Source organism: Chionomys nivalis, chromosome 7, assembly GCF_950005125.1.
Source record: "Chionomys nivalis chromosome 7, mChiNiv1.1, whole genome shotgun sequence".
Lineage (NCBI taxonomy): Eukaryota > Metazoa > Chordata > Mammalia > Rodentia > Cricetidae > Chionomys > Chionomys nivalis.
In genome coordinates this window covers 35,235,190-35,254,732 of record NC_080092.1, presented here as the reverse complement: position 1 = coordinate 35,254,732, position 19,543 = coordinate 35,235,190, and the positions used below count along the sequence as shown (strand labels likewise).

At 44.0% G+C, this 19,543-nt stretch overlaps 1 protein-coding gene across 1 annotated transcript; it reads right to left on the bottom strand.

Annotated features, from left to right (window-relative positions):
- Positions 1-485: 485 nt before the first annotated feature.
- Zcchc10 (zinc finger CCHC-type containing 10) lies at positions 486-7,427 on the bottom strand. The gene is made up of 4 exons (XM_057775775.1): positions 7,370-7,427; positions 3,698-3,856; positions 2,851-2,892; positions 486-1,364 (listed from the first exon to the last, which is right to left on the bottom strand). The coding sequence occupies exons 1-4, from the start codon at positions 7,408-7,410 to the stop codon at positions 1,100-1,102; spliced, it is 507 nt and encodes a 168-aa protein (XP_057631758.1). The 5' UTR covers positions 7,411-7,427; the 3' UTR covers positions 486-1,099.
- Between the last annotated feature and the right edge of the window lie 12,116 nt (positions 7,428-19,543).

The following is a 19,543-nucleotide window of genomic DNA, read 5'->3' as shown; positions in this document are numbered from 1 at the left end:
TACACAAAGAAACCCTGTCTTGGGGAAGAAAAAAAATTCAACTATGGCTAAATTTTCATACCTCGACAGAGAACTAATGTCTAATAAAAAGTACTGGTACATGTGGAAAAATAAACAGACAAAAAGAATCCAAGACACCAGAAGGATATGAACAATAAACAAACAACCATATCATGGAGCTCGAGAGATGGCTCAGCAGTTATGAGCACTTGCTGCTCTTACCTAAGACTCAGGTTTGATTCCTAGCACCTGTATGGCAGTTGCCAACTGCTTGTAGTTCCAGTTATGGGGGATCTGATGCCTCCTTCTGGCCTCCACATGCTCTCACACAGGTGTGTGCACATAAACACACAAACACAAATGTTAAACAAACATAAAAACTTGAAACTTACCTTCCAAAGTACTGTATTAGGTTCCTGAATTTATATATTCAGGATAGAAAAATCAGAATAACTTTCTGAGCACAAACATAAAAATAAACACATTTATTAATGGTAGGAAAGCTACACTTGCTATAACAATGTTATCAAATCTCACATAATAAACACAGGAAAAAGAGCAACTTCTTGATATTCTGATACAATATCTTCAAAGCCTGTCCTATACAGTCCTTACCACATACCCACATAAAGTATCCATGTCACAGGCAGAAAAAATGCCTTATCACTCAAACAGATTTCCTGGTTTTCAGCTTTATGTTTTTACAGATACACTTAAAATACTACGAAAAAAATCAACAACAAAAGCTGAACATGGTAGCACATTTCTAGGAGAAGCAGGAGCAGGTAGGTCTGTAAAATCAAGGCCAGCCTCTTCTACATAGTGAGTTCCAGGCCAGCCAGGCCAGCCAGGCATACAAAGAGAAACCCCCTCATCTTTAAAAGAAAAGAAAAACAGCAAGAACACAATATTCATTCTTAAAATAAATGTCTTTTTATATATATAATATCTTTTATTAATATTTCATACAATGGCGAATACATAGAAAGTTCCGAATTCTAACAAGCTGACCAGCTAACTTGCTTGCTTGAGCGTGTTTTCAGTTCCCCTGTGAGTCAAACTGACGTTTTTGGTCCATTAATCCAGTGCAGGGAGAGTTCTATTTCTTTTTCCTCTTCTTGGGCGGCTCATCATCAGAGCTGCTGTCTGTACTGCAACTGCTGCTGCTGGAGGAGCTGGAGTCCGAGTCTGAGTCCGAGGAGGAGGAAGACGAGGAGGTGTAAACTGAGGAGGAGGAGCTAGAGCGGCTGTCGTCTGAGTCACTGTCCTCTGAGGAGGATGAGGCAGATGTCTCGCTCTCCGATGAAGACTCACTGGCTGAACTGTCACTGCTCGAGGTACTGGAACTCGTGACACTCTTAGACCTATTCAAGTGACACACCGCATGCACACATGAGAAGCTGGCTCCGTTGAGCTCCCGCACACTAGCCCCAGGCCCGGTGTTCGAACTAACTGCTGGGACCCGTGCCTCCCCATTTTACAAGCTCTCATCACTTTAGCAACTCTCTCGGAGTTAACAAGGTGTACCTCCCACACTACACTATGCCACACTGAGCATGCTGGCACATGCCTGCAATCCCAGGCAGGAGTATTAGGAGTTCAGCTACACGCTAAATTCGAGGCTAATCTGTCCCACACAAATACAAAGAAAAACAAAGGAAGAGCAAGGCATGGTGTGGTTCTAGTCTGGAATCCTCAAGAAGCTGAAGTAGAAGGATCACCAAGAGTTTGAGGCCAGCCTGGGTTACAGAGTGAGAGCTAGTCTCAGAAGAGTAAAATAAGGGCTTAAGAGAAGACTCAGTCTTTTAGAAGCCTTACTGTTTTGAATTGGAATTTGGATCCCAGCACCCAATCTGGCAATTCAAAAACACCTTTAACTTCAGCTCCAAGGGATCCAATGCCTTCTTCTAGCATCCACAGGCACCCATATACATACATGTAAATAAAATAAATCTAAAAATCAAAAGTACCAAATAAAAAAACCGAAACAAGCTGGGTGGTGGTGGCGCACGCCTTTAATCCCACCATTTGAGAGGCAGAGGCAGGTGGATCTCTTGAGCCTACAAAGAGATTTCCAGGACAGTAAGAGCTGGTGCACAGAGAAACCCTGTCTCGAGAAATCAAACCAAACTAAACCAAAACAAAGCAAACAAGCCAGGAATGGTGGAGTACACCTTTAAACTGTGCTTAGGAGGCAGAGGCAAGCAGATCTCCGAGACTGAGTTTAGCCTGGTTTACAGAGCCAGTTCCAAGTAATCCAGGACTGTATAACATATTTGTTTATGCTACCGCATAAACATTTGTTTGTATTCAAATGCAGGCCAATATGCATGTCTGTATATGGTCAGCATCAGGTGCTCTCCATTGCTCTATACTTTTGAGAGGTTCCAATCGAGCCTGGAGCTCACTGTGATTTACCAGTATCCACCCATCTCTACCTCCCTAGCACTGTGGTTGCAAGAACCCCCTTGCTACACCTAGTTATTTTGGTAAGATTTTATTCTTAGGCCAAGAGGAGGTAGTTATTTAATACTTTCAGGTATAAGGATTCTACAACATATGGAGCTGGAAAGTTCTACAGAAGAGGAAAGTATTAGAAAATACAATGATAGCCAGGCGCACGCCTTTAATTCCACTACTTGGGAGGCAGAGACAGGTGGATCTCTGAGTTCGAGGCCAGCCTGGTCTACAAAACAAGTTCCAGGACAGCCAGGACTATTACACAGAGAAACCGTCTTGAAAAAAAAAAACAAACTAAAAACAAAAAACAATAATAATTAAGAATTGCGAATAAAGACTTCAGACCCAATCTTTCTCCCTCCAGACAGTGTCATGGAAAGCCACACCTACCTCTTCTTCTTGCTCTTTCTTTCTACATTAGTCTCTCCAATGCTAAAGGACATAAAGGGAACAAAAGCTACAATTAATAAGGGTGACTTTAAAATCCTGTTAGTCTCGGAACATTCTGTCCTTCATTACATATGCTCAAGGGCAAAGGATTTCTTGCTATAATCAAATAATGTCCCTGAGAAAGAGTACACATGCATGGTCGGCTTCATGCTTAACAACAATCATGTACAAGTCATATGACTGAAGACGCAGGTTTGTTTTTTTGTTTAGAACTTGAACTAATTACTGAACAAGCAAGGCAAACAGCACAATAGCTGTAATATGAGTTCCTTGAATTATACACAGTCACTTCATACTTTTACAAGAGCAAACTTAACCAAAATTTTAGTTATTGTTTAAACAAAAAAACTCCACAGAAACTCAAGACTAACATCATAAAGAGCAGTCTAGTGAGCTTGAGAGAAACTTACAGATGGGCACAAGCTCATATACTTGTGAGCATACAAACAGGTTAATAGATACCTTACTAGTAGAGCCTGGAGGGTTAGATATGCCCATACTTGTGAAAAGCACAGGAGAGTGTCCGACACAGAGTAAACTAAACGTTCACTAAAATCAGCCAATACTAGTATAAACTGGATTAATGGTACACATCTGTAATTCCAAGACTCAGGGCACTGAGACAGGAGGAATACAAATTTGAGACCATCCTGAGCTACATAGAGAAACAATCTCTAAAAAGCAAAATAAATAAAATAATTAATTGGTATTATAATGGAACTTTGAGCCCCTAATCAATTCTGTAAATATTTGGGTAACTTCCTCTGGATACCACATGTAAACTCACCTTTGCTGCAAGAATCTATTTTCTTTCTCTTTTAAAGCTTTCTTCAGCTCCGCTGTTCTGGAAGGCCTGTGCAGGTACTTTCTTTTTCCTTTGCATTCATATGTCCAATGTCCAAATTCCAAGCATTTCTGACATCTTACATGTTGCTTATTGGCTTCACTACAAAGAAAAAACAGAATATGCCTTAGAAGCTTTATCTTGTGACACTTTCTGACCTGAAAAAAGCATAAAGTATAAAGTGATGTTTACTCTAATAGACACAGCAATAGTAAAGTGGAGCAATGCACGCAACAGAACAAATTTGTTCAACAGAACAAATCTTGGCTTCTCTAAACCCAGCATGGTGTTCCATGCTTATAATCCTTCACTTTTCAGGGTAGGTAGTAGGAGGGATGTGAGTTTAAAGTTAGCCTGAGCTACAGATCGAGACCCTGTCTCAAAGCCAGACAGATGCATATAAAAACAAAAGTTAAGTTTTTCCATTCCAGTAATGATGCATTTGGAACAACATTTTTAGTTCAGAATGCAAAGAATACAGATTTTTATTTTACTTCATTTTTTGTAGTACTAGATATTTAACTCAGGGCCGACTCCATACACATGAAGCAAATGCTACCACTGAGATATACCCTAACCCCTTAAAACACTTTTAAGATGGGATATGGCTAGGTGGGTAAGGGGTAAGGGTGCTTCCTGTAAGCCTGAAGATCTGAGTAGGATCCCTGGATCTATGTGGTAGAAGGAGCAGAGAACGAACTCCAACAAGTTCCTCTGATCTCTATTTCTACACACACACACACACACACACACACACTCTTAAGCTCCCTCTTCAACAGGGTTTCTGTAACAGCCCTGGCTGTCCTGGAACTCACTCTGTAGACTGTCCTCAAACTCAAAGATCTGCCTGCCTCTGCCTCCTGTGTGCTGGGATTAAAGGTGTGCGCCACCACTGCTTGGCAAGTCTCCTGACATTTAACTAGAAAACACTCAGCTGTTTTTCCTCCTCCTTTTTTTTTTTTTTTTTATTATTTTGAGATACAGTCTCATATGTAGTCCTGGATGATCTGGAACTTGCTATGTAGACCAGGCTAGCCTTGAACTCACAGAGATCCACCTGCTTCTGCTTCCTGAATGATGGTATTAAAAGCATGAGTGATCCACCACATCTGGCCCAATAGTTAGGTTTTTAACAAACAAATCACCGCTTTTGTCAAAAGCAAGCAGGTATTTGTTCCATAAACAGTATTTTCCTTTCAGTTTCCCATTAACTTTTGGTGGTTTGAGAAACCCAACACGCACTGTCACAGGGCCCTGCAGAGGGTGAGTATCACATTGCTGGGGGGGGGTCTGTCCTGGAAGTTATTTTAAGATGAGGTCTTGCCAGGCTTGGTGGCGCACGCCTTTAATCCTGGTACTCAGGAGAAAGAGACAGGCCAGTCAGGTCTACAAAAGTGAATTCCAGGACAGCTAGGGCTGTTACACAGGGAAACCCTGTCTTGAAAAGCCATCCTGTCACTGAAAAAGCCTAAGTCTGGAACCAAAAGAACAAGTTTAAGAGAGAAAAGGGGTGAAATGGGACCCTAGTAACTTAAGTTAGTATTCTTAAAATATACAGCCTTGAATGGTATGGAACTTCCTATGTAGATCAGGCTAGCTCTGAACTAATGCTAGGATCAAAACCACACCTGGCCCCTTCTATCTTTTCTTTTTCTTCCTTTTTCCTTTTTCTTTCTTTGAATTGAATGAATTCCTGATCATCTTGCATCCCCTCCCATATGTTGGGGATCAATCCCAAAAACTTATACTTGCTAGGCTAAGTAAGACTCTACCAAGTGAGCTACACCCCCAGCCCATCTTATTACATATTATCATCATCCCTGTCTCCATCCATATTTAGTGCTCTGACTATCCCTGCATTCAAGAAGTTTAATAAGGCCCTGGAAAATAGACTGTGTGGACAGTGAATGTAGTGAGGAATGGGGCTCTTTTTTTTTTTTTTTTTTTTGATTTTCGAGACAGGGTTTCTCCATATTCTCCATAGCTTTTTGGTTCTTGTCCTGGAACTAGCTCTTGTAGACCAGGCTGGCCTCAAACTCACAGAGATCCGCGTGCCTCTGCCTCCCGAGTGCTGGGATTAAAGGCGTGCGCCACCACCGCCCTGCAGGAATGGGGCTCTTTGAATATAAAATATAAACATTCACAGACGAATGAAGAGAAAAAAGAAGATAGTGTGGCAAAACAAAGGCTTAACAGGTAGGGAGATGGCTCTGAGGGTAAATGTACTTCCACCAGTCAGCTTTCTGAGGCAGGGTTTCCCTCTGTAACCCTGGCTGTCCTGGAAGTAGCTCAGTAAATAACTCGAGAGATCTGCCTCCTGAATACTGGAATTAAAGGTGTGTGCCACCACCTCCCCCAAAAGACTGCCTCTGCCTCCTGAGTGCTAAGATAAAAGGTTTGCGCAACCACCCGGCAAGAATTTATTCTTAAGAACTACCAGATAAACCGGGTGGTGGTGGTGGCACACGCCTTTAATCCCAGCACTCGGGAAGCAGAGGCAGGTGGATCTCTGTGCACTTGAGGGCAGCCTGGTCTATAAGAGCTAGTTCCAGGACAGGCTCCAAAGCTATGTGGATAAACCCTTTCTTGGAAGAACAAAAGCAAGCAAACAAACAAAACAACAACAAAAACAAAAACCTACACGATAATCATTGTGTCGAATAGTGGAATAACAGGTCTGCTAAGGACAGATAATACAGGTTCATCTCAGACTCCCCTTTCCCATGTGAAGTCTCATGTATTAAATTACTGCAGTTTAACCTGGGAGATGATGGCCCATTCCTCTAATCCCTGCACGGGGAAGGCAGCGGCAGGAGGACCTCTGAGTTAAGAGACCAGCAAACCAGCCATACACTGAAAGACCCTGTCTCGAAACACCAATCAAAAACAAAACACAAGAGTGAGAGCAAGGGAAATTAAATGAAGTGCTATAGGCCATCGAGTTCCCCAAAATTTTACCAGATAAAAGAGAAATTAAACAAAAGTGGAAATTTATTAACCTTAACAATACCGCTGTCTATCTTTCAGTCTGTCTTCATCGGTCTTCAAATGTCATTCCTCCACTAAAGTATTTCCAGTCCAACTAACTTGAAGAGGGTCTTTCCCTCTTTTCCCTCACAGCCTCTTATTTTCGACAAAGCTTTTTAAACCGCCAGTTCTCCTTGTTCAGAGTATCAACGGGCTCCACAATTAGACTAGAAGCTGCGTGTCCTTACACCTTCACACTGAAATCCTGGCATGGAGTGGTAGGTACAAAAAGATTATTTATTGAAGGAGGGAACCGAAGAACGTGAGACGGTGGATGGGAATCGAGTAAAGGCATTGTAGACAGGCTTATTTCTAGGAAGGAGACGAGGAATGCTGTGGAGGGAGAAGTGGGAAAAGTTTGGGTCCTCGGAAGTGAAGGTGTGGTATCACGCATCCAGGCTACCCCTTGACAAACGTCTGGGGCAGATAGAGGAATATAAACCACCTAGCGAACAATTCTTTGGCCCATTTCAGACTCTTCAGGGCCCGCTCAGTCCCGCGGCCCGCGCCAGCTCACTAGCTAGTGGAGCAGACCGGCGTCTCCACAACCTCCAGCTTCCTGCAGAACTCACTGGGCGTCTCACTTACGCTTGTCTCCGAGCTATGAGCCGATGCATGGGAGTCGCCATCTTGGAGCTGCCGGAGCCTGTCGCACGGGCTTTTGGGAAACTCCGGAGGGTGAGGCGGAGCCTACATACCTCCAGGGCCGTGGGCGGAGCCAGACGGGCTCATCCCGACCGCAGGGGTGATGGGTGGCCACTGGCTGGTGTGTTATATAACGTGTGCCTTGTGTTTAGTTTGAATATGATTAGGGTCTTGAAGGGTGGAATTGTGTAGTGTGCAGAAGACTTGTAATCCCAGCATTCTCGAGGCTGAGGTAAAACTCTGACTCAAAACAAACAAATAAACAAAACACAAAAAAGCCGGGTTTTGGTAGCCTGCTCCTTTAATCTCAGCACTCTGGAGGCCGGGACAGGCTGGTCTACAGAGCAAGTCCCAGGACAGCCAGGGCTACACACAAAAACCCTGTCTCTACCCCGCCTCCTGAAGCCAAAAACCATAAAATAATTAGAGGTGTGCATCACCATGACGGGATCATTCTGGGTTTTGGTTTTTGTTTTTTTCCCCCTAAAGATCTGTTTGGACCAGTATTTGTCTGTTTTTTTTATTTATTTGGTTTCTTTTTTTCTTTTTTGTTATTTGAGACAGGGTTCCTCTGTGAAGCAAGCTGTCCTGAAACTTGCTTTGTAAACCAGGCTAGCCTTGAACTCCCAGAGATCCACCTGCCCCTCTCTCCTGAGTGCTAGGATTAAAGGCGTGAGCCATCACAGCCTGGCTATTTATTAGACTTTTTAAAATGTGTATACGTGTTTTGCCTGCATGTATGTATGTATGTGCATCACTTGTGTGCACGCCAGGTGCTGAGGGGGTCTGAAGAGGGCAACAGATGGCCTGCAATGGGAGTTACGAATGATGTGCAGAAAGCTGAACCCACATCTGCAAGAGCAGTGAATGCTCTTAACCACTGAGCCAGCTCTCCAGCTCCTACTTTTCACGATAAGTCTTAGCTGGGCAGTGGTGGTGCATCCCTTTAATCCCAGCTCTTGGGATGCAGAGGCAGACCAGCTTTGTCTACTGAGTGAGTACCAGGACAGCCAAGGCTACACAGAGAAACCCTGTTTGGAAAAACCAAAATAAACAAATAAAAAGTTTCCATTTACTAAAAGAGCTGAGTGGCTGTTTTTAAGTCTGTTTCTTGGAGCCAGACTTGCCTCAACCCATGACCTTGGCTGGTTTTTGAGAATACCCTGATTCTCCCTTGCTGTCCCTAATCTCATGGGTTTTTTGAGATCTACTTTCTTACTGCCCTGTTGTCTCTCTTCTGTAAACCTGTTTTGCAACTACTTGTGATTTTGCTCCTTAAAAGGTGGCCAAGAAATAAATTCCTGAGCTGCTCTATTTAAACCAGTGTAGGAAATAGTTGCTGACCAGCTCTTGGGTGAACCCCAATAAGATCAAGTGTGCTTCAGATTTGATTCAAAATTGTGGTAGTGCCGGGTGGGATTAACAACACCTGTTTTTCTAGCACTTGGAAGGTAGAAGCAGGAGGATCATGAGTTCAAGGTCATCCTCAATTATAAAATGACACTGAGGTTAACCCTGGGTTACATAAGACTCTGTCTCAGGAAAAAAAATTTCTAAAGCAGGGCAGTGGTGATGAACGCCTTTAATCCCAGTACTCTGGAGGCAGAGGCAGGCAGATCTCTGTGAGATCAAGGCCAGCCTGGTCTACAGAGTGAGTTCCAGGACATAGTGAGATCTTTCCTCAAAAATAAATAGTTCAATCAATTGATCAATATATAGATAGTTGAAAAGATGTGAGGGGAAGTCATTCTACTGTTTCTACAATTCAGGACCAGCCTTTTCCCTCAAGGTTGATAGGTTAGTTTTAAACTGGCTATTTTAATCCTTTCATTCTTTTTTACAACTGGTTGCTTTAACTTCAAGAAAGCTCAGGCCGGGCAGTGGTGGCGCACGCCTTTAATCCCAGCATTCGGGAAGCAGAGGCAGGCGGATCTCTGAGTTTGAGGCCAGCCTGGTCTACAGAGCGAGTTCTGGGACAGCCACGGCTACACTGAGAAACTCTGTTGGGGGGGGGAGAAAGGAAAGAAATAAAATAATTAATTAATTAATTAAATGAATAAAATCTGTTAACATAAATAAATAAATAGCAGTGGCAGGCAAAAGGAACATGGACATATGCCCTGGGCCTTAGGATATGAATGAGGTGCTCTGATTTTAGAGGATGGAGTAGAACCTGGAGTGAAAGTGAGATCTGCTTGCTTTAGTCACTTTCTTTACTTCCTCTCTTGTTTTATTTTGAGACGGGATCTCACTCTGTAGCCCCTTCTGGCCTGAAACTCACTCAAAGAGCTCTGTGTGAAGCCGGGCGATGGTGGCACACGCCTTTAATCTCAGCACTTGGGAGGCAGAGGCAGGTGGATCTCTGTGAGTTCGAGGCCAGCCTGGTCTACAAGAGCTAGTTCCAAAACAGGCTCCAAAAAGCTACGGAGAAACCCTGTCTCGAAAATCCAAAAAAAACAACCAAAAAACAAACAAACAAACAAAAAAACCCAAAAAACCGAAAGAGCCATTCCTCGGGTGAAAAGGGGAAAAGTTTATTTCAAATTGCCTTGGCTGCTTCCCAGGAAAGCAAGGAGAATGGTGGGACAAAGATTTTCAAGGTTAATGGGAACCAGAGAAAGGAGACTTATGAGCTGGCGTGGGGGCTTGTGACTGAGGGAGCCTAGTGTAGTCTGCCCTGTTCCTTTAAGAGACAAGCCCCGCTAGGCTGGGCGGTGGTGGCGCACGCCTTTAATCCCAGCACTCCGGAGGCAGAGGCAGGCGGATCTCTGTGAGTTTGAGGCCAGCCTGGTCTACAAGACTACAAGAGCTAGTTCCAGAACAAGCTCTAGAACTACAGCAAAACCCTGTCTCGAAAAACCAAAAAGAAAGAGAGAGGGAGGGAGAGAGAGAGAGAAGCCCCGCCCACTCCTTCCCTGTCCAAGGCCTAGGCAGGCAGATCTTCTGCTGAGCTCTCCCCTTTTTGTCTCTCTCCCAAAGAGGCATCTTCTGCCTCTCCCCTTCTCCCCACTTCTCCCCTTCCTCCACCCTCTCTGTTTCTCTCTCTCTCTCTCTCTCTCTCTCTCTCTCTCTCTCTCTCTCTGCCTCTCTCTCTTCCCTTCTCTCCTTTTCCATTCCATAATCCACTAAATAAATATCCAACCTCATTCTGCATGGCATGCCCATTCATCTGCCTCTTACCCGCTGTGATTGCGGCTCCTCATGGGACTGGCTACTCCATCTAGCTCTCTCACCTGCCATATGGCTCCCTGCCTAAAACCCACTGGCCCTCATGGCCCACAGGCCAATCGGGGGCTCCCTGACTGGGACTGGCAGCCTTTGTGGTCCACTGTGGTCCTGGGACCACTGCCCACTGCAGCCATTCGGGGAACAGAGTCAGTTTATTTTTACCATAACTCCTAGAATCTAGCATTGACCTTGACAAGTTAACAGGTACCACAGACATATGTTAAGGGAAGCCAAAAATTCCTCTTGCCAGAGATAAGGAGAATGACTCCTTTTTTAGCATGGAGGAACTTTCTCTTCAAGCCTCTGAGAGAATGGGGGCTTTTGTCTAAATGCCCGACCTCGGGAAAAGGACATTCTTGGGCCCACACAATCATAAAGCATCATGATAGAGTTCAGGATGGGCAGGTTCCTTCTCTGCAGCTTTAACTTGTCTGCAGAGCTGGGTTTGGTGGCACAGGTTTGTAATCTCAACACTTGGCAGTGAGATTAGGAAATTAGGTACTAGAGAGATGGGTCAACACTTAAGAGCACTGGCTACTCTTCCAAAGGACCAGGGTTCCATTCCAAACACCTGAATGATGGCTCACAACTCTCTGTAACTTTAGTTCCGGAGGAACCAACAACTTGTTCTGGTCTCTAGAAGCATTGTACACATGTTATACACAGACATATATTCAGGCAAAACACCTATATATACAAAATATAATATATAATATAATACAAAACATATATATATATACAAAAATAAACAAATAAAATGAATGAAAAATAAAGCCAAAAAATAAATAACCCCCCCAAAAGGACATATACACAGTCCAGGCTGGTTTCCAGTTTGCTACATAGCTAAGAATAAGCTTGACATTTTGACCTTGCTGCTTCTACCTCTCAAGTGTCAGAATTATAGTTGTGAACAATAGTTTTCAGCTGGGGTGTTGCCGGGACTTGAACTCAACCAATTGAGCTATATGTTTAACTCAATTTTTGTTTGTTTATTTGTGTGTGTGTATGTTTTCCAGACAGAGTTTCTCTGTGAAACAGTCCTGGCTATCCCAGAGCTTACTCTGTTGACCAAAGTGGCCTCAAACTCATAGATATTTGTCTTCCTCTGCTCTCTGAATATTGGGATTAAAATATTGTTTGCTTTTATACAGAATCTGGGTTGGTAGAGTAGACTTGCCTTGAACTGTCAATCTGCCTGTAGTGAGACACGAGGTTCCATAAGTAACAGGTCACTAGAATGAGGAAAAGTATAGGAACATGTCAGAAAATAAATGCTGACCAAAAAGACACACCTTTCATGCTGAAAGAGGAGCTTTCTGCAGGAACTGTACGTGGAAAATGCTCAGATCCGGGCAAAGGCCGAGAGCTGCCTGACACTGTGAAGCAGGGTCTTCTCAGTCAAACCATCCAATCTGCCATGCAGAAGAGAAAAACTAGCTGAAACCAGAAGTCACCACTGATTGCTCATGGCTAGGATGGCCAACTCCAAGCATCTGATCTGCCAAATCTGGACTATGATGCGCCCGTGAAGATCTACATTCCATTCCCAGTCTGTGCATCTCACTGACCACTCACTGCAAGGTGATGTGAGCCTGAGGAGTTGAGGACTTTAGTCTAATATGAATCTCTGTGAGTCTTTTTTTGTTTGTTGTTTGTTTTGTTTCTTGAGACAGGATCTCCCAACATAGCCCTGGCTGTCCTAGAACCCACTCGGTAGACCAGGCTGGCCTAGACTCACAAAGATCTGCCTGCCTCCTGAATGCTAGAATCAAAGATATTCACCACAATGCCTAGCTGTGGCAAGCTTTTTACAGTTATTTATTTATATTTATTTAATGTGCACTGGTGTTTTTGCCTCTGTGTATGTCTGTGTGAGGGTGTCGGATGCCCTGGAAGTAGAGTCACAGACAACTGTGAGCTGCCACATGGGTGCTGGGAATTCAACCTGGGTCCTCTAGAAGAGCAGCCAGTGTTCTTAATCGTTGAGCCATCTCTCCAGCCCCTGACAGTCTTTTATTTTATTTGTTTGTTTATTGATTTATTTGTTTTTTTCAAGACAGACTTTCTCTGTGCAACAGTCCTGGTGTCCTAGAGCTCCCTCTGTAGACCAGGCTGGCCTCGAACTCACAGAGATCTGTTTACCTCTGCCTCCCACGTGCTGGGACTGAAGGTGTGCACCATCACCACCTGGCTTTGACAGTCTTTAAAAACAAAAACAAAAACACAGGCTGTCAAGATGGCTCAGCAGTTAAGAGCACGTCTGGCTCTTGCAGAGGATCTAGATTTGGTTCCTAGCACCCGCACGGTTGCTCACAACTCCCTGTAACTCCAGTTCCAAGTCTTTCAATCCCCTCTTCTGGACTCTACAGGCACATGTGTGTGGTACACATATGTCATCCAGGCAACTACTCATACAAATAACATACAATAAATCTATTTTAAATCACAACTGCTTTCTTCATGGAGAAATTCATTTGGGAGAAGATGTATATCATCTTCCGTTGTACATAGATTTCTGGAGCTTTACAAACTCTAGATGGGCAAGGATCTCATACTATGACATGTGCTAGGCCTGGGGTTCATAGAGGAAAGGATCAGTGTAGCCTCCAAGCTGGCTCTGGGGTAGTCAACACATCTTCTTTTTCAGTGGATGTTTCATACTCAGGGGAGTCTCAGTCATTTAGCCAAACAGGAAATATTTATCTCCAAGTCTAGCCACTTTCAAGGACAAACAGTTCAGCTGGTGGTTTATACAGTTTATGAGACAGGGAATGGGAATTTGGAGTGTCTGTGTCTGGTTTGTCACAGGTCAGCAGGGCACCAGAACAGGCTGATTCAATCATATGAGGGATAGCTTGTGTTTGCAATGAGCTGGAGGGCTTTTCCTGTCTAGTTAAATGTCTGCTCTCTCTGTCTCTCTATCTCTTTCTCTTTCTCTCTCTCTGTTTCTCTCTCTCTTTCTCTGTGTGTGTGTTGAGATAGGGTCTCACTATGCAAACTCGGCTGACTTGGAACTCACATCTAGACAAGGCTGTCCTCAAACTCATGGATGATTCACTTGTCTCTGCCTCCCACTGTCAAGCGCTAGGGTTACAGGCATGAGCCATTATGCTTGGGTTCATGTTTGTTTATTTTTCAAACAGGGTCTCTCTACCTATCCTGGCTATCCTAGAACTCATTAATATAGACCAGGCTGTCCTGGAACTCACTAATATAGACCAGTCTGGCCTGGAACTCTTAAGTGCTGACCTGGTTGGTTTTGTTTTTTTTTTGGGTTTTTTTTTTTTTTTTTTTTACTTTTGAAATTTATGCAGGGTGGTGGCTGTGCATGTTTTTAATCCCAGCTCTCCGTAGGCAGAAGCAGGTGAATCTGTGAGTTTGAGGCCAGCCTGATCTACAGAGTGAGTTGCAGGGCAGCCAGGGCTACACAAAGAAGTCCTGTCTGGCGAGAAAAAGAAAAAAGAAAAAAAATCATAATTAATTAGCTAAGGAGATCTGTTAAGGAAAAGTAAGAATGAATTCCCAAGAGCAGAAGAAATTCCAAGGGAGGAACAACTATTTATTTTGAGACGGGCATGAAATGTAGCCATGGTTGGCCTTGAACTCAGCAATATTCCTGCCCAAAATCTTTGAAGTATTGGGATTACAGAAGTGACTCTCCATGCCTTATTTTATTTATTTAATTTGTAACTTGAAAGACAAGATATTGGCCGGGCGGTGGTGGCGCACGCCTTTAATTCCAGCACTCGGGAGGCAGAGGCAGGCGGATCTCTGTGAGTTCGAGACCAGCCTGGTCTACAAGAGCTAGTTCCAGGACAGGTTCCAAAACCACAGAGAAGCCCTGTCTCGAAAAAAAAAAAAAAAAAAAAAAAAAAAAAAAAAAAAGAAAGAAAGAAAGACAAGATATTGCCAGGTAGTGGTGGCTCATGGCTTTAATCCCAGCACTCTGGAGGCAGAGGCAAGTGGATCTCTGTGAGTTCAAGGCAGCCTGGTCTATATACACAGAGAAACCCTGTCTTAGAAAAAAAGAAAAAAAAAAAAGGAAAAAAACATGGGATATTACGTATACCTGGCTGTCCTCAAACTCAGTACATAACTGAGGATTTGCTGTCTTGTCTAGCTTTTAAAAGCTTATTTGCCCGGTGGTGGTGGCACACATCTATAATCCCAGCACTCAGGAGGCAGAGGCAGGTGAATCTCTGTGAGTTTAAGGCCAGCCTGGTCTACAAGAGCTAGTTCCAGCCGGGCGGTGGTGGCGCACGCCTTTAATCCCAGCACTCGGGAGGCAGAGGCAGGCAGATCTCTGTGAGTTCGAGGCCAGCCTGGTCTACAAGAGCTAGTGCCAGGACAGGCTCCAAAACCACAGAGAAACGCTGTCTCGAAAAAAACCAAAAAAAAAAAAAAAAAAAAAAAAAAAAGAGCTAGTTCCAGGACAGGCTTCAAAGCTACAAAAAACAAACAAGGAGCTAGAGAGATGACTCAGAGGTTAAGAGCATTGACTCATTGACTGTTCTTCCAAAGGTCCTGAGTCTATTCCCAGCAACCACATGGTGGCTCACAACCATCTGTAATGCGGTCTGGTGTCCTGCAGGCATACATGCAGGCTGAAAACTGTATATATAATAAACAAATAGTCTTTAAAAAAAACAAACTCTTTTTTTGGGGGGGAGGCGTTTTCAAGGCAGGGTTTCTCTGCAGCTATGGAGCTAGTCCTGGAACTTGCTCTGTAGACCAGGCTGGCCTTGAACACACAGAGATCCACCTGCCTCTGCCCCCCAAGTGCTGGGATTAAAGGAATGTTCCAGGAGTTCAAGGCCATCTTTGGAAACATACTGAGTTTAAGGCCAGCCTGAAACACTTGAGTGTTACGTGGTAGTTACCAGAGAACTGCTCAGACATTAGTATAAGCCAATAGAAAGTCTTTATTAACCAGTTGGTTACTACACTGGGTGTTCCAGGATCCCAGTGTGGTACTGAGCCTTTCTCAGGGAGTCTTTTTTTTTTTTTTTTTTTTTTTTTATGTATATAATATTCTGTCTGTGTATATGTCTGCAGGCCAGAAGAGGGCACCAGACCTCATTACAGATGGTTGTGAGCCACCATGTGGTTGCTGGGAATTGAACTCAGGACCTTTGGAAGAGCAGTCAGTGCTCTTAACCACTGAGCCATCTCTCCAACCCCCTCTCAGGGAGCTTTTAAGCACAAAAACTATTTTCTAGCCGGGCAGTGGTGGCGCACACCTTTAATCCCAGCACTTGGGAGGCAGAGGCAGGTGGATCTCTGTGAGTTCAAGGCCAGCCTGGTCTACAAAGGGAGTTCCAGGACAGGCTCCAAAGCTACAGAGAAACCCTGTCTCGAAAAAACAAAACAAAACAAAACAAAAACCCATGTTCTAGTTAGACACACTTCAGTTAATATTAATGGTTAGTCAGAAGCAGAAATACAGATGCTAAAAAGTACATTGAGAGAGTTTCTTAGAACTATATGGACTCTGGGGGGTTGGGTTTTTGTTTTAGTTTTTGGTAGGTAGTGCTGTCTACATGATGGGAACCTAAATGGCATTTCCATCATGGAGTCAGTTGTGCTAAGGTCTGGGGGCTTGTTACAATGATAACCTGTCAAAGAAAGAAGTGGGGGGAGAGCAAGAAAAGGAACAAAGAAGGAAGGAAGGAAAAAGGAAGGAAGGAAGGAAGGAAAAAAGGAAAATTAAAAGTAGGTTGATTAAGAAGCATGGAAAAAAAAACCAATTATCAACACGAACAATCTTTTTTTTTCTTTTAAATATTTATTTATTATGCATACAATATTCTGTCTGCGTGTATGTCTGCAGGTCAGAAGAGGGCACCAGACCTCATTACAGATGGTTGTGAGCCACCATGTGGTTGCCGGGAATTGAACTCAGGTCCTTTGGAAGAGCAGGCAATGCTCTTAACCACTGAGCCATCTCTCCAGCCCCAACACAAACAATCTTGTTGGCAGTGACTGAGCTCAGGGCCTTGACCCCCATCCCAGCATCTTCCTTTGTTTAATTCCCTTAGGCTTCCTGAATCCTACTTTGGTGTTCCCATCACAAGTCCAAGCACCTCATAATTTTCATTTGTGGGCTTAGTGCAATGCTGTCTCAGGGCAGATGCCATCCGCCAACCCTCTGCTCCTGAGTCTCAATGTTCTTCTTTATTTCCTCTCAGATCAAGTCTGCCCTGCTCCTCCCAAAGCCCCAGTCTGTACTTGTCATCTCTGACACTCCCTCTGACATTAGGAAAGTCCAAGTCCTCATTCCATCTGTGCTTATTTCAAAGCCTGCCTGGGCCTGTCCGGGTTGCTTAGCTAGCTGGAACCCCGTGTGCATCTTTTCTCTCCTCAACATCACTGTGAGACATTCGTGGGGGGGGCGTCTATTTCTAGCTCTTGATGGCAAAACTTAGTGTAGCTGACCCCGTACCCCCAGTTACACTTGACCAAACCAGTTTGACTCCTCTAAGATGACTGACTCGGGGTCTCTCACTGAAACTCACTTTTGGCAGGGGGGAGCAAAATTTGACTTTTTTTTTTTTTTGTACTTCACATAACCAAGTTCCAGGCCAGCTAGAGTGACCATGAGTTTTGTGTTTTTATGCCTATGTAGAGCTGGCCCTGCACATAGTTTAGAGCCAAGAGGCAGCCAATGCATAGGGAGAGTGAGAGAGAGAGAAAGAGAGAGAGAGAAAACATGAGTGTGTGTGGTGTGGTGGGCTGCTGCCAGGGGCTTAGTTATAAAGAAGTAACCGATTCCAATGCTTTTGGCTGGGTGTGGTGATCCATAGCTGTAGTCCCAGCATTCACTAGGCTTCGGTGGCAGGAGCATGGTGAGTTTGTGGTCACCCTGGGCTACATAGAAAGTATTATATAAAGAGAGCTGGTGAGATGGCATTTGCTGCCCAACCTAATGACTTTTAGTTTGATCCACAGGACCTGCAAGGTAGAAAGAGATAACTGACTCCCAGAGATTTCTCTTCTAAGCTCCATATGCTCAACCCCCATTAGAGAAAAACAATTGGAAAAGAAGGCTGGGTGTGGTAGTGCTATAGGCTTGTAGCCCCAGCACTCCTGAAGTGGAGGTTGGAGGAGCATTCATTATAGCTCTAGGCTAGCCTGGGGTACACAGAAATTGCAAACCAGTCAGGGCTTCCAAGTAAGACCTTTGACTCCATTAGATTGGGCTATAGACAAACCTGTAGAACATTTTGTTATTTAGTGATTGATGTGGGTGGGGCCACCCTTTGGCTGGTGGTTCTGGGTTCTGTAAGAAAGCAGGTTGAGCTAGGCATGGTGTTGTACTCTTTTAATCCTAGCATTTACAGGCAGAGGCAGACCTCTGTGAAACCTCTCTAAATTGAAGGCCAGTCTGGTTTATATATCAAAATTCAGGCCGGGTGGTGGTGGCACACACCTTTAATCCCAGCACTTGGGAGGCAGAGGCAGGCGGATCTCTGTGAGTTCGAGACCAGCCTGGTCTACAAGAGCTAGTTCCAGCCGGGCGGTGGTGGTGCACGCCTTTAATCCCAGCACTTGGGAGGCAGAGGCAGGCGGATCTCTGTGAGTTCGAGACCAGCCTGGTCTACAAGAGCTAGTTCCAGGACAGGCTCCAAAACCACAGAGAAATCCTGTCTCGAAAAACCAAAAAAAAAAAAAAAAAAAAGAGCTAGTTCCAGGACAGGCTCCAAAACCCTGTCTCGAAAAACCAAAAAAAAAAAAAAAATTCAGAATAGCCAGAACTACATAGAGAGACCTTGTCAAAAAATAAATGAATAAAATAAAATGAGAATAAATAAATAAGTAAAAAAAGAAAGAAGAAAGAAAGAAAGAAAGAAAGGAAGAAAGAAAGAAAGAAAGGAAAGGAAAGCAGGCTGTGCAAGCCGTGGGAGCAAGCCAGTATGTAGCACTCCTCCATGGCTCCTGCATCAACTCCTGCCTTGGTTTCCTTTAGTGGACTGTGATTCGGGATATGGAAGCCAAACAAACCCTTTCTTCCCCAAGTTACTTTTGGTCATGGTGTTTCATCACAGCAGTAGTAACCATGACTAAGACAACCTTGTTTTAAAAAACAAACAGGATCTGGGCGTGTGGTCTTTAATCTCAGCACTCTGGAAGCAGAGACTGGTGTACCTCTGAGCTCAAGTCCAGCCTGGTCTACATATGGAGTTCCAGGCCAGCCAGGGCTACATACCCAGTCTCAAGCAAACAAACAAAAAAGCAAAACAAAAGAGAAGAAAGGGGGAAGGGCCTAGAGAGATGGCTCAGCACTTAAGAGTGAGTACCATTTTACCAGAGGACAGGATTAAAGCCCAGTATTCACCTCAGGAAGCTCAATCTCATTCTAGCTCCAGGAGATCTGAGGTCTCTGGCCTCCATAGGCACCTGTACTCACCCACACATACCCACAAATGAACATAGTATACATACATAATTTGTAATAAAATTATTTTTAGAAAGAAACAAAAGCATGAAGGAAAAGAAGAGTCAAGAAAGAGACTTTGGGCTAGAAGTATTAGGATCCTCAAACCAAGTGGTCTTCTTGCCAGAATGTATCCATATTGTCTTTTGTTGACCCTGATCTTCTAGTCAAAACTAGTGATGCAGTCTAGGGAGCACACGGCATATACAGTCTTGAGGTCAGAGCAGGGAAATGGTAGGAAATGTCTAGGGTCTCTCAGCCTACTCCCTTGAGAGAATTGGATGACTCTAATGACTAACTCTCAAAATAATAATAATAATAAACATGTTTTTTGCAAGCTGAGTGTGTGACTCATACCTTTAATAGCAGCTATTGGGAGGCAGAGGCAAGTGAATCTCTGTAAGTTCAAGGCCAGACTGGCCTACAAAATAAGTTGTAGGACAGCCAGGGCTCTT

What these genes read in the sequence shown, in the direction of transcription:
- Zcchc10 (XM_057775775.1), bottom strand. Translation starts at nt 7,410, where the DNA reads ATGGCGACTCCCATGCATCGGCTCATAGCTCGGAGACAAGC. An exon ending in CTCATAGCTCGGAGACAAGC is followed by an intron (nt 3,857 to 7,369) that starts GTAAGTGAGACG and finishes TTTTCTTTGTAG; the next exon opens with TGAAGCCAATAAGCAACATG. An exon ending in AATAGATTCTTGCAGCAAAG is followed by an intron (nt 2,893 to 3,697) that starts GTGAGTTTACAT and finishes TATGTCCTTTAG; the next exon opens with CATTGGAGAGACTAATGTAG.